Source organism: Taurulus bubalis, assembly GCF_910589615.1.
Source record: "Taurulus bubalis genome assembly, chromosome: 9".
In the NCBI taxonomy this organism is placed as follows: domain Eukaryota; kingdom Metazoa; phylum Chordata; class Actinopteri; order Perciformes; family Cottidae; genus Taurulus; species Taurulus bubalis.
The window spans coordinates 23,156,459-23,178,749 of record NC_136597.1 but is presented as its reverse complement, the minus strand read 5'-3'; the positions used below and the strand labels follow the sequence as shown (position 1 = coordinate 23,178,749).

At 40.6% G+C, this 22,291-nt stretch overlaps 3 protein-coding genes across 3 annotated transcripts; 1 reads left to right on the top strand and 2 right to left on the bottom strand.

The window, feature by feature from the left end:
• Window positions 1–308: 308 nt before the first annotated feature.
• scamp2 (secretory carrier membrane protein 2) lies at window positions 309–10,860 on the top strand (the record flags this gene model as incomplete). Its single annotated transcript, XM_079224242.1, is given in 10 exon segments — window positions 309–336; window positions 339–478; window positions 4,676–4,753; window positions 5,027–5,113; window positions 6,767–6,878; window positions 7,475–7,603; window positions 8,139–8,298; window positions 8,540–8,641; window positions 9,546–9,663; window positions 10,317–10,860. Coding segments are annotated over 10 exon segments (1,101 nt in total). The 3' UTR covers window positions 10,464–10,860.
• Window positions 10,861–15,194: 4,334 nt separating this feature from the next.
• On the bottom strand, window positions 15,195–16,548 carry LOC306741136 (uncharacterized protein; the record flags this gene model as incomplete). Its single annotated transcript, XM_079223389.1, has 2 exons — window positions 15,195–15,727; window positions 16,530–16,548. 2 exons carry the CDS (start codon window positions 16,546–16,548, stop codon window positions 15,195–15,197), a joined length of 552 nt encoding a protein of 183 aa, XP_079079515.1.
• A 1,095-nt stretch (window positions 16,549–17,643) lies between these two features.
• Window positions 17,644–21,436, bottom strand: LOC306741023 (DNA polymerase III subunit epsilon-like). Its single transcript, XM_079223275.1, has 3 exons — window positions 21,279–21,436; window positions 18,986–19,037; window positions 17,644–18,330 (listed from the first exon to the last, which is right to left on the bottom strand). Exons 2-3 carry the CDS (start codon window positions 19,035–19,037, stop codon window positions 17,807–17,809), a joined length of 576 nt encoding a protein of 191 aa, XP_079079401.1. The 5' UTR covers window positions 21,279–21,436; the 3' UTR covers window positions 17,644–17,806.
• Between the last annotated feature and the right edge of the window lie 855 nt (window positions 21,437–22,291).

The window sequence follows — 22,291 nt, the reverse complement described above, 5'->3', positions numbered from 1 at the left end:
TGGATTCAAACTCATATACTCCAAACCTTTCTGAATTGTATTTGAAAATTAAGCAAAGCTATGAAAACTAATTTCTAAAAAAGACAATGAGTTTGTGCACCTCCTTTAACGTATTTTTTTATGAATGAATAATGTCCTCCTACTTTATATATTCTGTATATTGTCCCCTAACATTTTGTTTGTGTATTCATCTGATTGATATCGATTGTCTTTTGTCGTGGATTTTCTTTAATAAATTAATAGATTACTAAATACCAAAATAAAACGCGTCACTGAAAACGCGTCACTGTCCAACTGGCTGAGTGCGCATGCGCTGTAAATTCATTCGAGGAAGTGGCAGGAAGGCAACTTAAACGACGGAGAAGAGTTTGTTGTTTATTCTCCGTTCAGAGAGGACAAACCGGCCCGCAGCCTTTTCAAAATGTCGGGATTTGATAGCAACCCGTTCGCAGAGCCGGCCGGCGACAACCCTTTCAATGTAAGTGTGTGTTTTTAGAGTTGTTTTTAAGTCAGGGTGCTGACATATCATCGGTTTAAGGCAGCCAGCACGTCAGGAAACTCGTTGGGTGGATGTCGGGGGCGGGATCTAATTCCGCTCTCTTGACAGCCATTGACAGAGGTGCCGTGACTGGCAGTCCTTCGGCCAATCAGCGGGCTTTTTCATAAAAGAGGGCGGGGTTTTCCGCGAGCCTGGTAGCAGGAAGTTAAACTGTAGCGAGCTAAGAATGTCAACCCGTTTTTAGCCATATAACAACTGTTCATTGAAGTTTGAGAGAATTATGTGGATTCCTTATGCGTTGAATGTGATTTTATATAATTTCGGTGTCACTTATTGCGCAAAGACACTCAATTGCAAGCTCGTGCTGCTTGTTTGCTTTGAGAAGAATATCCACCCAACAGGATGTAGCCCAGAAGTTTGTGCAGTCTATAACAAGTTCAGTAACATTGTTTGTATGTCTATAACAACATATTGAATGTTGAGAAGTAGGCCATTTATCACTAGTTGAAAGGGGCTGACCTGCAGATCAAAGGGTTTCTGCCTGCATGTCGACTCACTGACGAGCTATTTCTGAAATGCACTAGAAATAAAATGACCCCTGACATGTAAACTCACATTTTCACACATAGGAATGCATCCATAGGTTCCACATTTAAGTCAAGTTGGATCCAATTGAACGTTGCTTACATTGGGTCAACACGGGCCTTTTTTAAAGGGACACTGCAGTGATTGAATGCTGCACGTTCATAAAGTGAAGTAGTCTAGAAGCAGCAAAGTGACCTTTTTATTTTCTTATTTATGTCAAACTGGATGGATCTTACATTTACGATAATGTATGCTCCCCTGCCTGGTAAATTCACGCTTATTTCAACGAAATTTGAGAATATTTTTTGAGCCATCTCATCATAATTATTATTATTATTATTATTATTATTATTGGCACACCTCAACACACATAGGTTTAATTGCAAAGCAGCTAGAAGAGAAATATCCTAACTGGCACAACTCTCTACCACTGTTCTCTGATAGGAGCGTTAAAACAAAGCGTAACATTTTGGTTTCAAGATATTTTTTATTGTCATGCACAGATAACAGAGTTACTCTGTACAATGAAAAGCTTGTTTTGTTGGGTCCTCCTAACACACATAATTACAATAAACTTCAAGGAGCTTCCTTAAAAAAGGTATTGGAAGGGGCTGTCATGCAACATGAAAGATTAGTTAAATATGATCGCATTATTTGCCAAGGAGAGTTTATAAACTAACTGTACAAGATAAGATCAAATTGAGGTTTCACATGGACCACATTAGGTCCGTATGCTATAGTAGAGACATACGTAGAACACACTCGCTGTTTTAGATGTTTTAAAATAACTATTGCTTCGTTTGTCAAATGCAAAGTGTCGAGGAAATACAGTTTGCATGGTGAAACAAGAAATGCATGCCTCAAGGGCAACAGAGCTTCACTTTGCACATTAACACATCTGATAGTACATTTCAAACAATAAGAAATCACTTTATGTGATTTGAGTGACGTTACAGTAACTTCTACAGTAGTGCGGAGTCGCCCTTTATTATCCCAGGTGGCCGTGATGTCGGTGGAGACCACGGTTTGTTTGTTTGGGTGTGGAAGTGACTGAATAAATAACCCGAGTGGCAGCTGCATTGTGTTGTCCGTATGTATGCCGTCGCACAAGCCTGCAGTCTGCGGGGACGTTGAAATTGCAGGTTTCGTACGGTAATGGAAAACCTGGAAGAGTCATGGAATTTTAAAATGCCTATTTCCAGCCATGGAAAAGTCCTTAAAAAAAAAAAAAAACCAAAAGTCTTGGAAATGTGTTATATTCATATGTTCAAATCGTTCATTTACGCTGAGTTTGAATACTTGAATATTTGAAATACTAAATTTCCTCACTTTTTCATGTCTACACCGAGATTTCACTAAATGTTTGGTCTTGGAAATTTGGTTTAAAGTCATGGAAATCCATTGGTCAAAATGTGTATGAACCCTGGAATTGTTAATATGTTGCTTTTCAGGAGGGCAACATTGAAAACATGATTGAGAACGTCCACCTTGTGTGGCCTTGAAGTGACCCCTCCACAATCACCTCCAGTGTGCTTTTATAACCATGTACTTCTCAAAACTGCTGCCACCGTAGAGCTGTAAAATACAACTTGAAGCAAGATTTAAATCTATTTAGTTACAACATCCAACTGCAGTCATGAAATGGGAATGACAGCCACACCTAGGCAATCAACGGTCACCACACAGAGTCCTGTTTCCTGGTTCAGAAGTTCAGACGTTTACCCCGTTTTTCAGATAGAATTAGTAACGTGTTCCGACCTGACCGATGTGGAAATTTACACAAATATCAATAAAGACGTGAACGTGGCGTCGTCTTGTTTTGGCTTGTCCCAGGTGAATCCTGACTTTGGAGAGGCTTAGTCATTATCATCAATTCGGTTATATATTTCTTAATTTATTACCGTGTCATCAAAAGACACACGCTGTGTCTCCGTGACTTTTACACTGTGGCTTATTGTAAACGATACATTTTGCGTTATGTGCTGTTTTGAATATCTCCATGGACTGTGGTGATCAACAAAGACGTCATCTGTCTCCTGCTGGGAAGTTTTACAGGTGTGTCCAAAGCAGATAAGTAATCTAAAGTAGCGTCACACTTTTAATCACATGGCCAGTGAGTGATGTGTTGCTGTTTTATCACGTGAGGTTCTCGTTCTTCTAGAAACGGTTCTGACAGACTTTGTTGGTGTGTTGTTTGTTTTAGTTTTACTGTTTGTTATCTGTTATATTATTTTCTCTATGCATTTTGTCTTTGATTTATCAGAAAATTGTGCCAGCTATAATTTCCCACTGCCCAAGGTGATGTATTTTAATTCCTTAATTTATTCAACCAACGTCTCAAAACCTGAAGACATTCAGTTGAAGATGACGAAGACGAAGAGCCAGCAAATACTCGAAAAATGCCAAAAAGCGATTCATTAATTATCAATATAGTTAGTGACAATGTAGTCAATATAGTGTATAGTAATACAGTATTCAGCTCCACCCTGAATACTGTAGTAAATGTGGACATCATGAAATATAATGTTACATATTTACATCTTTAAATCTTTAGCCGTTTAACAGACTCTATTGTAAATATGCAAATTAACATGCCATCAAATTCCTTGAATATCATGGGATGTTTATTTGTGTTCCAGTGGTTTCAAGGGGATTTGGGATCGATGGTTTTCCAGAGGTCCAAAACGGTCCAAAACTGCAAAAATACTCATTTTACATGGATATAAAACAGAAAAGGCAGGAAGTTTACACATTGTAGAAGCTGAATTCAGATCATTTCTGTAATTTTCTTTTTTAAAAATTTTACTCAAAACGATTAAATAAAAAATCTAAATAGTTTTCGGCAACTTATTTGACACATTGATTGCCTTTAGATTAGTTGTCGGCTGGCTTCTTCCACAAATAGCAGTGAAGATAGACGTGTTAACTCATTTTGAATGGATGTTTTTGTTTAACTGGAAAATAGTGTAAAAAATAAAAGAAATCCAGTAATTCAGACATGTTGTTTGGTCACAGCAGCGCTTCCATTCATTTGAGGAATGTCCTGGAAACATTCACAGAATCCATCAGAAGCAAAAAGCCGCGCAGAATCTGCTTTTGTCCGACTTTAACTCTCGGCCGGCGTCTCGTGTCAGTTAGAAACGGCTAAATTATTCCCAGAGTCAGTTAATGTTTATCACGCCTCACTTCTGCTAAGAAGGCAATGATTCATCAGAGGTTAGTGGAACAGTATTATTGTTATTAGTATTATTATTATATAACGTTGGTCAACGCATGGCTCCAGATTTCATAGTCTGGGCAGAAGTTTCTCTTTTTTTTTAGGTTTACCTTCCAGTCTTTCAGGAAATGAAAAGGAAGAGTTGGTCTGAAGTTGAGATAAACAGCTGTAAATATTTGTGTGTTTTTTTTTTTGCTCCAGTCAAAGTAAAACAGTTTGAACAAACCCACATGACTTGCTGTATCCACGTAAATGCCAAGAAGCGCAGTTGTACAGCTGCACTGATCCGTTGTTGACGTCTTGTTGTGATGAAAAGTGACACGTGTGTGTGTGTGTGTGTGTGTGTGTGTGTGTGTGTGTGTGTTGTGTTCCAGGACCCGTCGGTCACACAAGTGACCAGCTCCAACATCGAACCGATTGACCAGTACAACCCGTTCCCCGCTCATCCCACAGTAAGACGTCTAAAAGCCTTTTTTTTAAATCCTTAATATTTATTTCTCCTCTTTCTTTAACCGGTATGATCTTTTATCACCACCATCAGTTCTATTTCTCCTCATCTGATCTTGGTAGTCCTTCATGAGTTGCTGTATGTTCTGGTCTTGTTCTCCTCTTCCTTGCTCGACTCCGCTCCTCTTTCTATTTACTATTCTTCATTTTTTGCTTATTTTTCACCCTAAATTTTCCTGGTCTTGTTGCCTCATCCTTTTTTTGTTTGTTTGTTTTAGGACAGCCTCGCTGCTCACACCACTCCAGCCTCCATTTCTCCCTACCAGCCGGCTGTGTTACAGCCGTCCACAGAGCCCAGTCCAAAGGTGAGTCACCTTTTACTGGATACTCTCTCTCTCCCTCTCTCCCTCTCCCTCTCCCTCTTTCTCTCATTACCAAACTCTCCACTCATCTGCTGCAGTGGCACACTACTACACTGAAGTAGATTTGAAGGACAGTACTTCCCTGGGTCCAGTTCCTATTTTGTGTGTCATACGTACTGCAGCTCTGTTACTGTTCACACAGTTGTTGCAGCTTCAGTTTCCCACAAAGTGAAGGTTCAACATTACACTGTTTAACCCACAAGAAAGCATAGTGGACATTTAGAGCAGTGTGCACGGTCACAAAAAAGTAAATAAACTAAATTTGGAAAAAAGCCATTATTGGCAAATGAATTTAACCAACTTTGATCTTTGTGCTGCCTTCTGTGTTGTAAAACAAATTTCACTGAAGTTAGATAATTCAAAGTCAAATGTTACCCTCTAAAAGGGAGTGCAGACAAACCACTTTTTTTTTTTTTTTAAGAATCATGGAGGGATAACGAAAGTTATTGATGTTTGGATTTGAGGCACAACTGCATAATAAAGGTTCTCCGGTTCCTCCAACGTGGAACTTTGTGTCACTCAACTCAGAATCCGTTCTGGTTTGGGCCCCTAATTCTGAGTGGCAGTGGGCGTGTCATATTATCATGACCTAGATGGAGAAGGCAAAAAGTGAGAGTTTGCAGAATAAAAGCTTGTGGGTAATCAATGCGATCTGCCATTTTGCTACTCCGGTTTCCTTTCGTTGTTTCCTTGATAACGATGGTTCTGCTGCTCAAAACCGGTGGAACAGAGTGACGGTTTGAATCCTGAACCGATTCAAGAACCAGAGATCATTTAGTGGAAAAGTGGTTTCAGGAGTAGAGCACAGCATCTGATATTCAGCATATAATCAGTGTGGGTTTTTACTTTTCGCCAACTATTTTCTAAAATGTAGCTGCAGAAAGCCCCTCTCTTCCCTTTTCTCTATCTTATCCAATAAAAGCGTTTCTGCTTTTTAAATGTAACCGTAATATCTATAATAACTGTATGTTGCTTAGAGCTCACAATCCATTCTAACTTGCAGTGCTGTCTCCTCATAGCAAGTGCTTCTTGAGGATGTGTGCTCACTACACACACACACACACACACACCCACACACACACCCACACACACACACACACACACACACACACACACACACTCAGTTTACACAATATTCTAATAAGCCTCCTTGTTCCACTGATAATCTCATACATATTTATGAATGGCACTACAGCTCACCTGCCTCGTTCCTTTTTCTGCCAAGTCAGACATTTGTTGTGAGCGTCATGAATATGTATGTTTTTTTTTTAGCATAGAGTATCGTAGCCTTTAAAAATAAATAAAAAATACATGTGTGCCTTTTATGAACACTTGTGAAAACATTTGCAATGCTAAGAATGGATGTTAACGTCTACGCGCAAATTCTTAAATCATTTCATTTCCTTTCCTTTGATGTTATATGTAAGAAAATACCATAATAAAGCAACGCAGGCTGATGTGTGGAGTGAATCTGTACCATTTGTGAAACTCCTGCTGAAGCGTCTCCTCTGCAAAAATGCCTTCCTGCACATTCAATGTGTTTTGTCGAGTAAAGTGTTTCTGACTCCTCTTCAACCTCCTCCTCCTCTTCTTCAGGCGACTGCCGCTGCAGCTCAGGTCAATCTGCTGAAGCAGCAGGAGGAGCTGGAGAGGAAAGCTGCCGAGCTGGACCGCAGAGAGCAGGAGCTCCAGAGCAGAGGCCCGTCAGGTCATTAAAGACAAAGAGCCCTCCCCTCTTCCCTCTGCAGTACTATGCGAAGCAGCGCCAAACAATATGCAGCGTGTGCATGATGCATCGGAGAATGCAAAAACATTCTGGCACACAAAATACTCTCTGAACCCCGAGCAGTTTCAGGGCGTATTTTTGTTGCTCCTGTCAAATTTGACTTACTATGGTCTTGCTCTTCACTGCATTATGCAAATTCTGCACCTCTATTGAAACAGCACAATTGTGGCTAGGAATAAATAATTGTGCAGTAAATCACCATAAACCATATTTAAATTATATATATACACATTTAAATACATTTATTTTTCTTTCAGTATAATATTATATAGGATTTGCATGTGTATTATAACATTTTAATTATATTATAATATGTTATAATTAAAACCATATGTATTAATACAAATATGGATGATCATGTACAAGTTTCAGTAACTTCGGGAGATTTTATTGTCTATCGACCATGTTTAAAAAACGAAAACAAGAATTTTGTTTCTTTTTTCCTGCAGTGCTGAAATTGGTATTTTGGAGACGAGATCTCATTTTCTAACAGTGAAGCTGTCGTCGTGTCTCGACAGGTAAAGCGAACAACTGGCCTCCGCTTCCCAAGAGCTTCCCCATCAAACCATGTTTCTATCAGGACTTTTCGGAGGAAATCCCACCCGAGTCCCAGAGAGTCTGCAAGATGATCTACTACCTCTGGATGTGTAAGTGCATTCAAATGATCGCTTTGTCGTGAACATTTATATCTTTACCTCCTTTTGTATTCAGAAAATGGCACAAAACCTGAGATGTCTCTGAAAACGTATACCGTAAAATGTGGGTTATGAGCCGCTACTACCTTTGGTGGTTGTCCCCGCTAGCTCCCTGCTGTAGCCAGCTAGCGCTGCTGCTAGCTCCCTGCTAGCTCCCCGACAACCACCGAAGGTAGCAGGACCAGCCCCGGCTCGACGGCAGACTCTGGCAGCGAGGAGCTAGCGCTGCTGCCAGCTCCCCGCTGTAGCCAGCTGGCAGCAGCGCTAGCAGCAGCGCTAGCTCGCTACAGCGGGGAGCTAGCGGGGACAACCACCGAAGGTAGTAGCGGCTCGTAACCCGACTTTTACGGTAATGTCTTTTAATAACCGGTGCTGATGTGTAACGTAATAAATAATAAAGCGTATCTGCTCTATACATGAAGATGATGCTGACATTACGGGCGGTATTACCATCTTTGACTCTGGTCTCTCTCCGCTGTTTCTACAGTCAACTGTATGACTCTGTTCCTCAACCTGCTGGCGTGTTTGGCTTACTTCACCACCAACGGGAGCTACGGCGTGGACTTTGGCCTCTCCATTCTCTGGCTCATCCTCTTCACTCCCTGCTCCTTCCTCTGCTGGTACCGGCCCGTCTACAAGGCCTTCAGGTAAGCCTCCCTTCATCTTCATTACAATACCACACTCCAACATATTTACCTCGAGGCCTGGTAACTGTGAGAGGAAATCGTACAGTCATAGCCGCGACGTTTCCACTGCCGCCCACTCATCTGTAGCTACAAGGACGTTATTTGAGTGTTTTGAGCTCTCGTTTCGTTTTATCACAGTCGGTAGGGCTGCAACGACTAGTCCAGTGATTAAAAGTATGTTTTTTTTTCTTCTCATTTTCAGGACTGACAGCTCCTTCAGCTTCTTCTTCTTCTTCTTTGTGTTTTTCTGCCAAGTGGTGATCTTCATCATCCAGGCTGTGGGCATCCCCGGGTGGGGGAACAGGTGAGCCGCCGTGACATCACCGAAGCCTCACGAACATGGGGTGGGGATGAGGGTGAGGTTGGGGTGATATTTTTACTTTGTCAAGTTTGAGTTGACAATTTGGTTTAATACAATTTCCAGTAAGTAAAAAAAGAGAATATTTTTGTTTCCAAATTCTGTTATTTGTAGATTTGGCTGCCATATTTGAATACACTAATTAATTAATTAACAAATAGATTGTAATTAACAATAGTTCAGTGAAATAATAACTCATCTGAATGTTAATAACAAATGACTGATAACACAAATTAACTGGATTTATTGCTGATTAACTGAGATATTAAAGGAGTGTTCCTTTAATATCCAAAGTACTAACTTTCAGCTGGCCTATAAGCTGCTCCCCTCTCGCTCTTTTTCTCATTTTCTGCATTCTTCCGTGTCTTCTGACAGACCTTTCATCCTCCCGCCTCTAGCCTGCTGCCTCTCTGTCTGCTGAGTAACTCTGTAAGTCTCTGTCTCTGCTCCGTTCTGCCAACACTCTCTTCTTGCTTTGTCTTCGTGAACTTATTAAACGTATTTTGTTCTCCCAAAAATACCTGGCTGTACTGTGGACAGTGCCACCCTCATTTTCTAAAACCCTGATTATTGGCGGCACCGCGAACGCGTGGATGAACCACGACAGCGGCAGAGCAGCCGCCGCTCCCCGTCGGTCTGGCTTGGCATTCAGCTCGTCGTCTTGGTTCATGGGCGCCTCTTCCTCTTTGTATCTTCTCAGCTTCTCCTTCACGCTGCTTCTTCAGCGCGTCCTTCTTCTCTCCCTAAATGCGACCCGACTCTCACCCAGACTGCATGAGCGTGCAGACTGAACTGCACCTGCATGCAAATGTTTCATCCTCTCAAACGTAACGACGTGTGTTGCCTCCAGCGGTTGGATCTCCGCCTTCACCATCATCGGTCCGAACAAGCCAGTGGGAGCCATCATGATCATCGTGGCCATCCTCTTCACCATCTGCGCTGTGCTGTCAATCATCCTGCTCAAGATGGTGAGTTTGACCCCAAACATGCCGTTTGACTTTGACATAAAAGAGTTTGATCAGGCTTACTCTTTTATGCTGATTGTGTGTCTTTTATTTGCAGGAATTAAAATACTAGCTAATATTGTATGTCGGATACAAATATAGAATTGTATAAATCGGCCCGATATCTGATATCATTGTATTTAAAGCTTCAATCTCTGTCACTAGAGTGAATGTTTAAGCTTCAGACCACACTTAAAGCAAAATAAAGGAGCATTATTCAAACCACACCCAAATAATACTGCTTTATCTTCAGCTTTTTCTGGTTTTGAGAACAATATTTTTTGTAAAACAGATGCTGTCTGCATCTGGAGCTAAATGCTGAACGACGTGCAGATGTTTAACGCTTCATGTTTTGTGCGGCCGCCATAGTTCAGCAAGCAACATTTGCTGCTTAGCACTGAACACAAGGTATAGCTTAGTATAGTATAGCTTTTACATTTTTTTTTTTTTAAATGTCTTTAGTTTTGGAGGTATTGCAAAAGTAATTAGCAAACTGAAATTTGAACCGGATGTTTGGTAAGATCTTCCAGAACCAGAAGAACCAGAAGGGTGGACTGACCAACAAGTCCATCTTTAGTGCAGAAGTTTATCTTTTCTTTTCTTCCCCCCATCTTCAGGTGCACAGCATGTACCGCCGGACCGGGGCCAGTTTCCAGAAGGCCCAGCAGGAATTCTCGCAGGGCGTCTTCACCAATAAAAGCTTCCAAACGGCTGCTGCTGGTGCGGCATCCTCCGCTGCACAGGGAGCCTTCCAGGGAAACTAAACCGCTGGAAGACCGAGCTGAGCTGCGCTCAACGGGTCAAGGTCTGTGCGTTATCGGGTCGGGACGACAGAAGACAAGAGGGCTGTTTCATGGAGTCACCGAAAAACTCAACGAGTTCCCACTGACTCCGTAAACACAGCCCTCCTGTCTTCTGGAGCCAGAGGCTGCACATTTTAATCTGGCCGTGCAATGTATAGACCTTGAGCTCGGGTGAGGCTACATGGTTAGCCTCCCTCCTATCAATGCACGTGTAATTCCCCCAAATGTTAACTTTGCTTCTCGCCGACTCCGCTTGTAGAAAGCAGTCGAGGGGAAAGTCACACAGCTGCATTCTGTGGTGGAAAGCAAGAATGAAGTTCACTGATGGATATTTCAGTTTGTCCCGGCTTTGTATATTTCGTGTGCACTTTTTTTTTTTTTTTTGGCAAAGCTCTTAAGTGTAATGCGTGCGTGCGTGCGTGCGTGCGTGCGTGCGTGCGTGCGTGCGTGCGTGTGTGCGTGTGTGCGTGTGTGTGTGTGTGTGTGTGTGTGTGTGTGTGTGTGTGTGTGTGTGCATGCATGCTGATCACGTGTCTTCATCATGTGGGCAAAGTACGCTTTAGTTTCCCTGATCCTGTAATATAAATATGAAGTGTTTCTCAATTCTTTTCTTTTTTTTTTCTGTCTTAAAAGTGATTTATTTTTTGTTGTTAAACACCAAAAAACATCTCTTGTGCTCCGCAAAAAACAACAACATTCTGTCTAATATGAAAGAACATGAACAAATAAATCACGCCGCTCATTGTAATCTGTCGGACTTTAGATTTCAAGATATTACTGTATTTTACATTTAAATCTGCTGTGTTAATTACTGAATAAGGACAAATAAGCCCCCCATCACTTGGAGATTGCACACTATGTTTTTAAAACATGTGCCTTTTGACTTTTGTCTGCAACCAAACTTTTGCCAAAATCTTTCTGAAAAAAACAACTGTGTTGTCAGAAGATGGGTGGAAACACAATGTTTTGGTATTTGTCATCACGTGATCACATCCACAGAGGATACCAGAGTGTTTTTTGTGTTGTTTTTTTTGTGTTCAATTTCCACTGTAATTTAGAACCCAGAAAGAAGATGATTTGATTTCACTTATGGCCAAATTACTTATTTAAAGCATCCGATTTTTTTTTTTCTCATCATGCTTATACTTTGTTTACACTTTAAAGACTCGTTTTTAAGGAAACCAAAGCAATACCTACTATGACAATGGAACATCTTGCTAATTATAAGTAGACTGGCTTCAATGTATCCAGTTTGCTTCAATGGGCTGAGCCCATTCTATCGATTTCACTACTAACAGCAAAGAGGAGGAGCGGTGTATTTTTCATGAAGATTAACGGTGTAGAAATGTAAATGTATTCAGCGCGGAGTAAACTTGCCATAACTCTTTCCCTTCTTTTTAAAGCGCACCAGTTTCTCAACATCACCAGGATGCAGCCCAGGTGCATTTGCATTTGTTTTCCTCTCACGCAGATCACTTCGTTCAACACTTTCAGAAGTCTTCCTCTCCAGGACGACGACCTAGCTCTAAATTATTTGCGTACCGATGTATATTTTCTACTTGATTTCTTAAAATCGGAAAACATCCACGCGTGTGTTCGTTTGATGTCCAGTTTTTAAAACATCTGCGCTCCTGAACAACAACTGCAACCTCCTCTCAGCTGTGTGATGTTCCTGCAACAGATATCGGTTTAATTTAAGGTTTTGATCTTGCATCCATTCTACAACACAAGACTTGTATTGATTCACACATCGCTGTATGAATTGTTTTTGAGAGAAGAGAATCTAGTGCCTTTTGTATTTCAATATTAAATATAGCATCTAATAAAATGCTTTGCTTTCATTAAAGTATGTAATTGTTTTCTTTCTTCTTATAACAATCCTTGGAATTTTGTTATATTATAAATGTTTTCCAACAACAGAAAAATGATCATGCCTCATCCCTCTCCACAAGGGGGCGCTGTTTGGTTACCAGCTCGCCAAACGGCTCCTTCGAGATGAGAACGATGGTTCCCAATCTGGGGGTTGAGGCCAGAACAATGGATCGTGAAATAAATCTTAAGGGCCACAAATGTTACTTATAAATGTTGCCCCAACCCGTTTCTGTTTTAGCTTATTCTTAAAGTGTACGACACTTAAACACACCTTTTTAAGGCATATTCATTTGCGCACCTTATTCTCATTTTATTCTTACATGTTTCAATTGAAACCTGATATTTTAATAGTTTAATGCACATTGTAGGAGCTATTTATTGAACATTATAAGTTATTTTTATTCACAAGAAATATTGTTTAATTCTATTTGTTTGCTTATTTAGGTTAGATTTGTTCTTTTTGAGAGCTAAACGACTGGATTTTAAAGTCAGTGTTCACATCCGTGTTTCCTGAAGCTTGAAGAAATTTGACAGCGCTGAATCGCTGCATGCGATTATTGCGCAATAGCCGCGCACCACTCTCTGCGGCTTTCATTGATAAAAAACCCAACTTCAGTGTGTGTCTTTGTGATGAACTTCAGTGTGTGTCTTTGTGTGATGAACTTCAGTGTGTGTCTTTGTGTGATGAACTTCAGTGTGTGTCTTTGTGTGATGAACTTCAGTGTGTGTCTTTGTGATGAACTTCAGTGTGTGTCTTTGTGTGATGAACTTCAGTGTGTGTCTTTGTGTGATGAACTTCAGTGTGTGTCTTTGTGATGAACTTCAGTGTGTGTCTTTGTGTGATGAACTTCAGTGTGTGTCTTTGTGTGATGAACTTCAGTGTGTGTCTTTGTGATGAACTTCAGTGTGTGTCTTTGTGTGATGAACTTCAGTGTGTGTCTTTGTGATGAACTTCAGTGTGTGTTTTTGTGTGATGAACTTCAGTGTGTGTCTTTGTGTGATAAATTGGATCTGATCGGCCAGTGAGCACCCGTTCTGTGTTTTGCTGCACTTTGCCTGCATGTATATCCTGCATGTATATTTTACGATTCTCTTTTAATATTTTATCAAAATATATTGTACAGAATGGCTCATTTCAGAATAATATCTCATCCCCAGCCAATTTAATCGATCGTGTCTAACTCGGTAAACACTGAAAGTTCCCACTCCCTGCCTGGTCCCTGAACGGTCTTCGCTTCACTAGCCATGTGCTGCAGGCTAAGAGGAAGCTAGCTGCTAGAGGGTCCACACAAGGCCAGAAAAATATTATTTCAGCCATAAGTAAGTCCATTATTATTTTTTTGCGGACATTTAATGTTGTGCGTATCTTGGCGAAGGTTTTTGGGGTTATTGGTGGATTCAGTTGGTTCTAAGGATTCCAAAACGGTATGGTAATCCTGTGTAGCTTCATGCTATCAATATGAAATTGCATATTTTCACAATTTCCCAAGTCACTCTCGAGTCCCTTCGAGTCATGCTTATGGTTTATGTTCATATTTATTGTGGTATAGTGTCATAAACATGAAACATTGACTTATATTGACTTGTAAGGCCTGGATGTGCCGTTTGTGTTGTTTCTGTGTGACACCAGAGGCCCTATTGAACTGGTTGGGTTTGGGAGGTGGAAGGGCTGAGCCCCTCTGGGGTTAAGAAGGTTAATGGATTATAACTACTGATGCTTTAATATACTGTATTTATTACTCACAGCTGGTAAAGTTGGAGCTCATTTGAATTACTTACGCATATACTGCTGAGTAGTTTAATTTATAGTAATACATTATCATTTATTATTTGAGTATATTTTATATTAATAATCTGCACAATAACTTAAACTGTCAGATACATACTGAGGAGTAAAATGTTTAATATTTACTTATTAACTAGAAATTAAAATATAGCGGTACAAATACCAAAAAACAGTATTGAATAAATATATTTAGTTACTTTCTTGACATCAACTTTGAATGGATCCACTCATTTCATGGGAGAAAGTGAATACCTTAATTTCCCAAAACCCTTGAAGAAAAGTCTTAAAGATTTACTTTATTACACAATTTTATATTTATATCTATATATTTATATATTTTATAAACAAATAATTCTCTAAAATACCAAGTTGACTAGAATAATCAAAGTTTAATGTTACTGGAATTATTTACTAGTATTTATTATTGGAAAGACATAAGAGTAGAGACTGATGCTTTAATATACTGTATTTATTACTCGCAGCTGGTAAAAGTGGAGCTCATTTTAATTACTTACGCATATACTGCTGAGTAGTTTAATTTATAGTAATACATTATCATTTATTATTTGAGTATATTTTATATTAATAATCTGAATCTGCACAATAACTTAAACTGTCAGATACATACTGTGGAGTATTGAAGAAAAGTCTTAAAGATTTACTTTATTACACAATTTTGTATATATATATATATATATATATATATATATCTATATCATTATATATCATTTATTATTTGAGTATATTTTATATTAATAATCTGAATCTGCACAATAACTTAAGCTGTCAGAAGAATCAAAGTTTAATGTTACTGGAATTATTTACTAGTATTTATTATTGGAAAGACATAAGAGTACACAAGTTTGGGGTGTAACAATGTGTAAACATTTATTTTTCTCCAAATCACAAGAACTTGTCTGTCCATCCACCTGAGGCCACATGATGAGAACACAAACTGCGAAGGAAAGGTTTAGTTTGTAGTGAATACTTAGTTTTCATGGCAATATTTAGTTTCTTTGCTGTATCCTTATTTCTCAAAATGTGTAGGTAACGCTCCAGATGTCGTCCCAGCTGGGGTTCCAGTGGTTGAACAGCTCCTCCAGCACCCTGGCGTCCTCCACTGCGTTGTAGGCGTCGTAGGACTTGTTCAGGAAGTGGTGGACCAGATACTTCCGAGAATGACTGGGCAGCTTAAAGTGCTTAAAGAGGTTCCTGCTCAACGGGAAGGTGTCCACGTACTCGGACACCACCTGCCGAAACTTCTTCAGGAGCCAGATCTTTCCCAGCACCCTGAGGAGCACGGGAGCGTTGAACCCCTGAGCCTTGTGGGCCGCCAGCAGCACGGGCCGGGGGAAGGAGCGGAGGAAGGCGAGGAAGGATTTGAGTGCCTGGCCAAGACTACGAGTGGTCACGGGATACCCGTGGAGCAACAGCTCGCCCCCACTGACGGTGAAGCCATTCAGCTGGCTGGCGCACCTGTGGATCTCACGCTGCGGGGAGATGTAAACGTTGAAGTCCCTCCCTTCACAGACCGCCGATAACTGGAGGATGTGACACTTTTTAGTGTCTGAGGAGGGTTAGGAGAACAAGAAAATGTAAAGAGATGAAGGTTATAGAATATTGTAAATTATTTGTCAGCAAACTGCTCATTGTTGCGATTTTTCTGCATTGGTCAGAGATTTCCTGGTGTGGCCAACATGACAAAATACAACTTGAAATGATATTCATTTTTCTATCAGCACCTTTTGTGTTTTTTAATTTAGTAAGAAATGCAAAAGTTTGCAGTTTACCAAAAAAAAAAGAAAAACACATTTAAGTATGCAGTTGTTTTTTATTACAGATATTTTGGGCTTCTTTCGTAGGCTGTCATGCGTGAGGCACTCTGCTGAATAGGAAGAGCTGCTGGTTGGCTTGTGGTCCCAGTCACACTTCCTCTGTTGCTATGGGACGGGTGCTGTGAAGGCTACGACCATGTTGGCTTAATTTGGTAAACGGGTACGGAATTCCCCTGGTGTTAAGCCAAAGCTAGCTTGCCTTTACATCGAGGACATAACGGATCAGAGTTAGGGTACATTTTTGCCAATCTAGCATTAGTGTAATGAGCCCTGTGGACCACTTTTAGCTGTATTAAGTTGTGTTTAGCGGATGTAGACGATGTATATATCAAGTCTAAAATAGAGTCCCATTGGTCATTTGTTATAACCACTCCATTACATTTGATGGAGGTGCGGGTGGAGGCTCCTCGTAGCCCAAAATGTCTCCTAAACTAAGCACATATTCTTCTTGTGTGATTTACTATTATGTTTGTACTCAAGCTATTGCTAAGAGGCAGGGCTGCACAATGAAAACGTAATTAAAGTCAATGTTACCAAATCCAGTGGTCGCCATGGCGAAGAAAACGATGGCTTGGTTGTCAGACATCTGAAAGAATTTAAAGAGAAAAACATTAGAACATGAACCTAAAATCTTCAGTCATGTCCAGCAAAGCATTTACAAAATGTAGTAAATCATCTAAAAGTAGAAGTATAGTCATTTTGAAGATTACTAATGAAGCGAGACATGTAAGAACATACTAATAATAATTACTACAAGTCTTGCCTCACCTTGACCAGTATACAGTACAGAGGTGTGAGATGAGCTGTAGCTGGATGTTTTCTGGTTATTATTAATATTCTTGTGTGTCTTCATGCACGGCTCAGTAGGAAACCTTGAAACTCTACTTTCGTTTAAGTGGAACAGAAACAGAGGGTCTGGTATCTTCTTGTGCTCCTCCTCCTCCTCCTCCTCCTCCTCCTCCTCTTCCTGATGAAGGTCCTTCCTGCTGCGCGTGTAAGTAAGTCCATAAGTAAGTCCATTATTATTTTTTTGCGGACATTTAATGTTGTGCGTATCTTGGCGAAGGTTTTTGGGGTTATTGGTGGATTCAGTTGGTTCCAAGGATTCCAAAACGGTATGGTAATCCTGTGTAGCTTCATGCTATCAATATGAAATTGCATATTTTCACAATTTCCCAAGTCACTCTTGAGTCCCTTCGAGGCATGCTTATGGTTTATTTATTGTGGAATAGTGTCATAAACATGAAACATTGACTTATATTGACTTGTAAGGCCTGGATGTGCCGTTTGTGTTGTTTCTGTGTGACACCAGAGGCCCTATTGGACTGGTTGGGTTTGGGAGGTGGAAGGGCTGAGCCCCTCTGGGGTTAAGAAGGTTAATGGATTATAACTACTGATGCTTTAATATACTGTATTTATTACTCGCAGCTGGTAAAGTTGGAGCTCATTTTAATTACTTACGCATATACTGCTGAGTAGTTTAATTTATAGTAATACATTATCATTTATTATTTGAGTATATTTTATATTAATAATCTGAATCTGCACAATAACTTAAGCTGTCAGAAGAATCAAAGTTTAATGTTACTGGAATTATTTACTAGTATTTATTATTGGAAAGACATAAGAGTACACAAGTTTGGGGTGTAACAATGTGTAAACATTTATTTTTCTCCAAATCACAAGAACTTGTCTGTCCATCCACATGAGGCCACATGATGAGAACACAAACTGCGAAGGAAAGGTTTAGTTTGTAATGGAATAATTAGTTTTCATGGCAATATTTAGTTTCTTTGCTGTATCCTTATTTCTCAAAATGTGTAGGTAACGCTCCAGATGTCGTCCCAGCTGGGGTTCAAGTGGTTGAACAGCTCCTCCAGCACCCAGGCGTCCTCCACTGCGCCGTGGGCGTTGTAGGACTTGTTTAGGAAGTGGCGGACCAGATACTCCAGCTTATAACTGTGCGACCAAAAGAGGTTCCTGCTCAACAGTAAGGTGTCCACGTACTCGGACACCACCTGCCGAAATCTCCTCAGGAGCCGGAACTGTCGCAGCACCCTGAGGAGCACGGGAACGTCGAACCCCTGAGCGTTGTGGGCCGCCAGCAGCACGGGCCGGGGGAAGGAGCGGAGGAAGGCGATGAAGGAGCTGAGAGCACGGCCAAGACTAATAGTGTCCACGGGATACCCGTGGAGCAACAGCTCGCCATTACGGACGGTGAAGCCATTCTTCCGGGTGGCGTCATAGCTGATCTCACGCTGCGGGAAGATGTAAACGTCGAAGACCTTCCCTTCACAGACCGCCGACAACTGGAGGATGTGACACACTCTAGTGTCTGAGGAGGGTTAAGAGAAAAATAAAATGTAAAGAGATGAAGGTTATAGAATATTGTAAATGATTTGTGAGCAAACTGCTCATTGTTGTGATTGTTCTGCATTGGTCAGAGATCTCCTGGTGTGGCCATCATGACAAAATACAACTTGTAGTGACATTAATTTTTCCATCAGCACCTTTTAAAATTGTGTTTTTTTTTAATTTAGTAAGAAATGTTTTTGTTTGCAGTTTACCAAAAAAGAAAAACACATTTAAGTGTGCAGTTATTTTTTCATACAAATATTTTAGGTTTCTTTCGTAGCCTGTACAGGAAGAGGAGTGTGGATTGATGTCGTTAATGAGCTTGTAAGTTTGGGATATCAATCCTCTACTGTTCGGGTCCAGTTCTAGGAGGCTGTCAACATGAGATTTCATGGGCTTGTTCAGAAATGAGTCAAAAGATTTTCATACAAAGCTCCTGATCTGCAAGTAGCGGAAAAAAATGTTCTTTGGTAGATCATAGATTTGTGATAATTGGGAGAATGACGCAAACGTGTTTTCTGTGTATAAATTATGGATTTATCTGATCCCTTCATCAAACCATAGAGTAAATGCGTTATCTGTACAGGAGGAAATAAACATACGGTTACATTTGATGGAGGAGCGGGTGGAATTACCTAATCCAGTGGTCTCCAGGTCAAAGAAAACGATGGTTTGGTTGTAAGACATCTGAAACAATTTAAAGAGAAAAACATTAGAACATGAACCTCAGTCATGTCCAACAATGCATTTAAAAAAATGAGTAAATGAGTAAATCATATAAAAGTAGAAGTACATTTTGAAGATAACTAATGAAGTGAGACCAGGGGCGTCGTTAAGCCTGTTTAAGCCCCCCTAAAATGTTCTTCAGCTCCCGCCCAAATAATTTGGCTTGGAAAAAAAAAGTGATGTCATTAAATGAAACTATTGTTTCTCACATGGACAAGTTATTTATAACTCTAACATGCTACACATGTGCATGTGTTTGTATGTTTTCTCCACCTTCAAATTACTTTCCCAATAGCCTATCATCGTACTTAACCATAGGGCACTAGGACCTTGGGGAGGCTGCTGTGCTGGCTTTCTCACTGGCTTTCTCACTACCCAAGTAACGTCTCTCATCAACCACAGCAGGATTATACCAAGAAGTTTATCTCCAAGTAAACTATACCAAGGAGTTTATCTCCAAGTAAACTATACTGTCTAAAAGACCACTGGACCTCAGGAGGTTAAAGTTGAACTTCAATCAGGTTTATTCAACAGAGTATCACACAAGCAGATAATACCTGATCACGGGTCTGTAGGAAGGGCAGCTCGCTCTATTCCTCGACAGACTGACTCTTTAGGAGAGTTCAAAGCGTTATATAGTCTCTAAGAGCATTTGTGATTGGACAGGACTAATGCCGTGTTCACACCAAAACAGTTGCGAATTTTCGCAACGCCACTTCGCCTATATCGCGCCGCAGGTGAAAAATTCGCTCTGTGTGGTTAATCCGTTTTTTCGCAACCATCGCTGGGGAAAGGGGGCGGGGCTTATCTCTGTGTCTTGAAAACATTTACTATTTCCTTCATCCACCAGGTAAATAACCACTAGTTCTGCTTTATACTTGTTGAGGAAGTTCCACACACGTCGGAACATCAACCACCCCGTGTCTGGGTTCATAATATTATCCGTAGTCACACACAGCTCCGACTCCTCCAGGACGAGTGTCTGAATGAAGCCGCTTCCAGCGCTCCTTCAGCGGACCAGCAGTTTGATTCAGTAACGGCGGTGATGCCGGGCGGAGCTTCTCAACGCTGATTGGCTTTCGCAACTCCGCGTCATGCGAATTATTCGCTGGAGTTGAAATATTTCAACGCCAGCGAAAAAGCGGCGTTGCGACGACGTTTCGCTTCTATCGCGACGCCCGGCGAAAAATTCGCTTTTTCGCAACCTAACGCGGCTGTGCATTGACTTAACATGTAATCTGGACGCGCGAATATTTCGCAACTGTTTTGGTGTGAACACGGCATCAGATGGGAGAGTCTCCTGGTTTAGACTTTGAGATCTCCTTGGTGGAGCACAGGGTTGGATATGCCCCTCTTGGCTCACGAATCCTCCAACGCCACAAGTATCGGTGTGTGTGCATGTTGTCAGCCAAGCGTGAATGTGTGTGCGTAAAATGTAACGATGTCGGTGAAGCATTAGTGTGTGTGTGCTAACTGTATCTTGTCTGAAGTGCCGAGCGAGGCCAAGTCTAATCTAACAAACTGTATCTCATCAAAACCGTCAAGCGAGGTCAAAGTAGTATTCTCACAAACTGTAGCTCATCTAAACTGTCAAGCGAAGTTGAATTATTAATTCTAGCAAAACTGTATCTTATCTAAACTGTCGAGCGAAGCCTCCGCACCTGGCGTTCCCTCATTTCTTAGGTCTAATGATTGGGTAAATAACCTTGAGTTGTAGACTTCTCGACGCATACTTCTACAATTGCAGTTTTCTCACTCCTTGAGCAATCTTGTTGTTTTCACCTCAAATAACGTGGCCTCATGGCTTGTTGTATAAAATGGATACTTCTAACAATGTTGTACAAAATGAATGCTTTAATAAGATGGATATCTTCAACAATACCAAGTAGTTTAGCTCAAAGTAAACTACACCAAGGAGTTTAGCTCAAAGTAAACTACACCAAGAAGTTTAGCTCAAAGTAAACTACACCGAGGAGTTTAGCTCCAAGTAAACTACACCAAGGAGTTTAGCTCCAAGTAAACTATACCAAGAAGTTTAGCTCAAAGTAAACTAAACCAAAGAGTTTAGCTCAAAGTAAATGATGCACGGAGGGAAGCCCCTATTCCCTAGGGGCTAAGCCCCCTCTTTCCTTGAATTCTAGAAACGCCCCTGAGTGAGACTATAAGAACATATAATAATAATAACTACAAGTCTTGACTCACCTTGACCAGTATACAGTACAGAGGTGTGAGCTGAGCTTTAGCTGGATGTCATCTGGTTATTATTAATATTCTCGCTTGTCTTCATACACGGCTCAGCAGGAAACCATGAAACTCTACTTTCGTTTCAGTGGAACAGAAACAGAGGTTCTGGTATCTTCTTGTGCTCCTTCTCCTCCTCCTCCTGATGAAGGTCCTTCCTGCTCCGCGTGCTGCTCTCTGCTCTTCTGTCACAAGAAAACAACAGCAGCTCTTTTTCTCTTTTTTAGTTTCGGTTTTGCCCGGCGGGAAGTTACCACAACTGTCACGTGAGAGAGAAAACCCAACGCAGGCTCAAAAACACAAAATGGAATACATTCATTAACCAAAAGAATGAAACAATAAAATAAAAAAGACATTCTACAATTCTACACCAAATAGTTGTATGTTATGTAAGTGTGTGTTAGTACCAGTGAGGACCCTGAACTCACCTCTCAAGGTCGTCGGGAAGCTCGGCCTCTCGGGTTACAAGTTACAAGTGCCACTTTAAAAGTGCTTTGAATGAAAACTGAGAAGTTGGAGGAGCAGAGTCCTGAAAGTACGGAGAAAATAATGAACTAATCTCACTGACGTGTCTCTACAACTCTTCACCCAGCATTAGGCCTCTGTGGTATCTGCCCTCGTGTTCCTTCTGGACTTACTTATGAGGGCCTTTAAAAAAAAAAACTTTCTTTCTCCTCCTTAACTTCTCCTTTTTTTGCACTTCAGTTTGACAAGCCTCTTCTCGCACAATTTCACAATTGATATTATAAAAAAAAGATCACAGTATTATATAGATGAACCCTAGACATAATGATACAAGTGGACTGAAGAAAGACAGGAGTTTGCAAATCTTCCTATTATACATTATAGTTTGCCAAGCATTGATTATATTGTGTATTTCCTAAATATATTATACTCTTATGAGAGGAGGATAACAGTCTCTAGTAGACGGGTTTATTCCAAAACCTGAGCGTCACTATGAAATAAAGAAATAA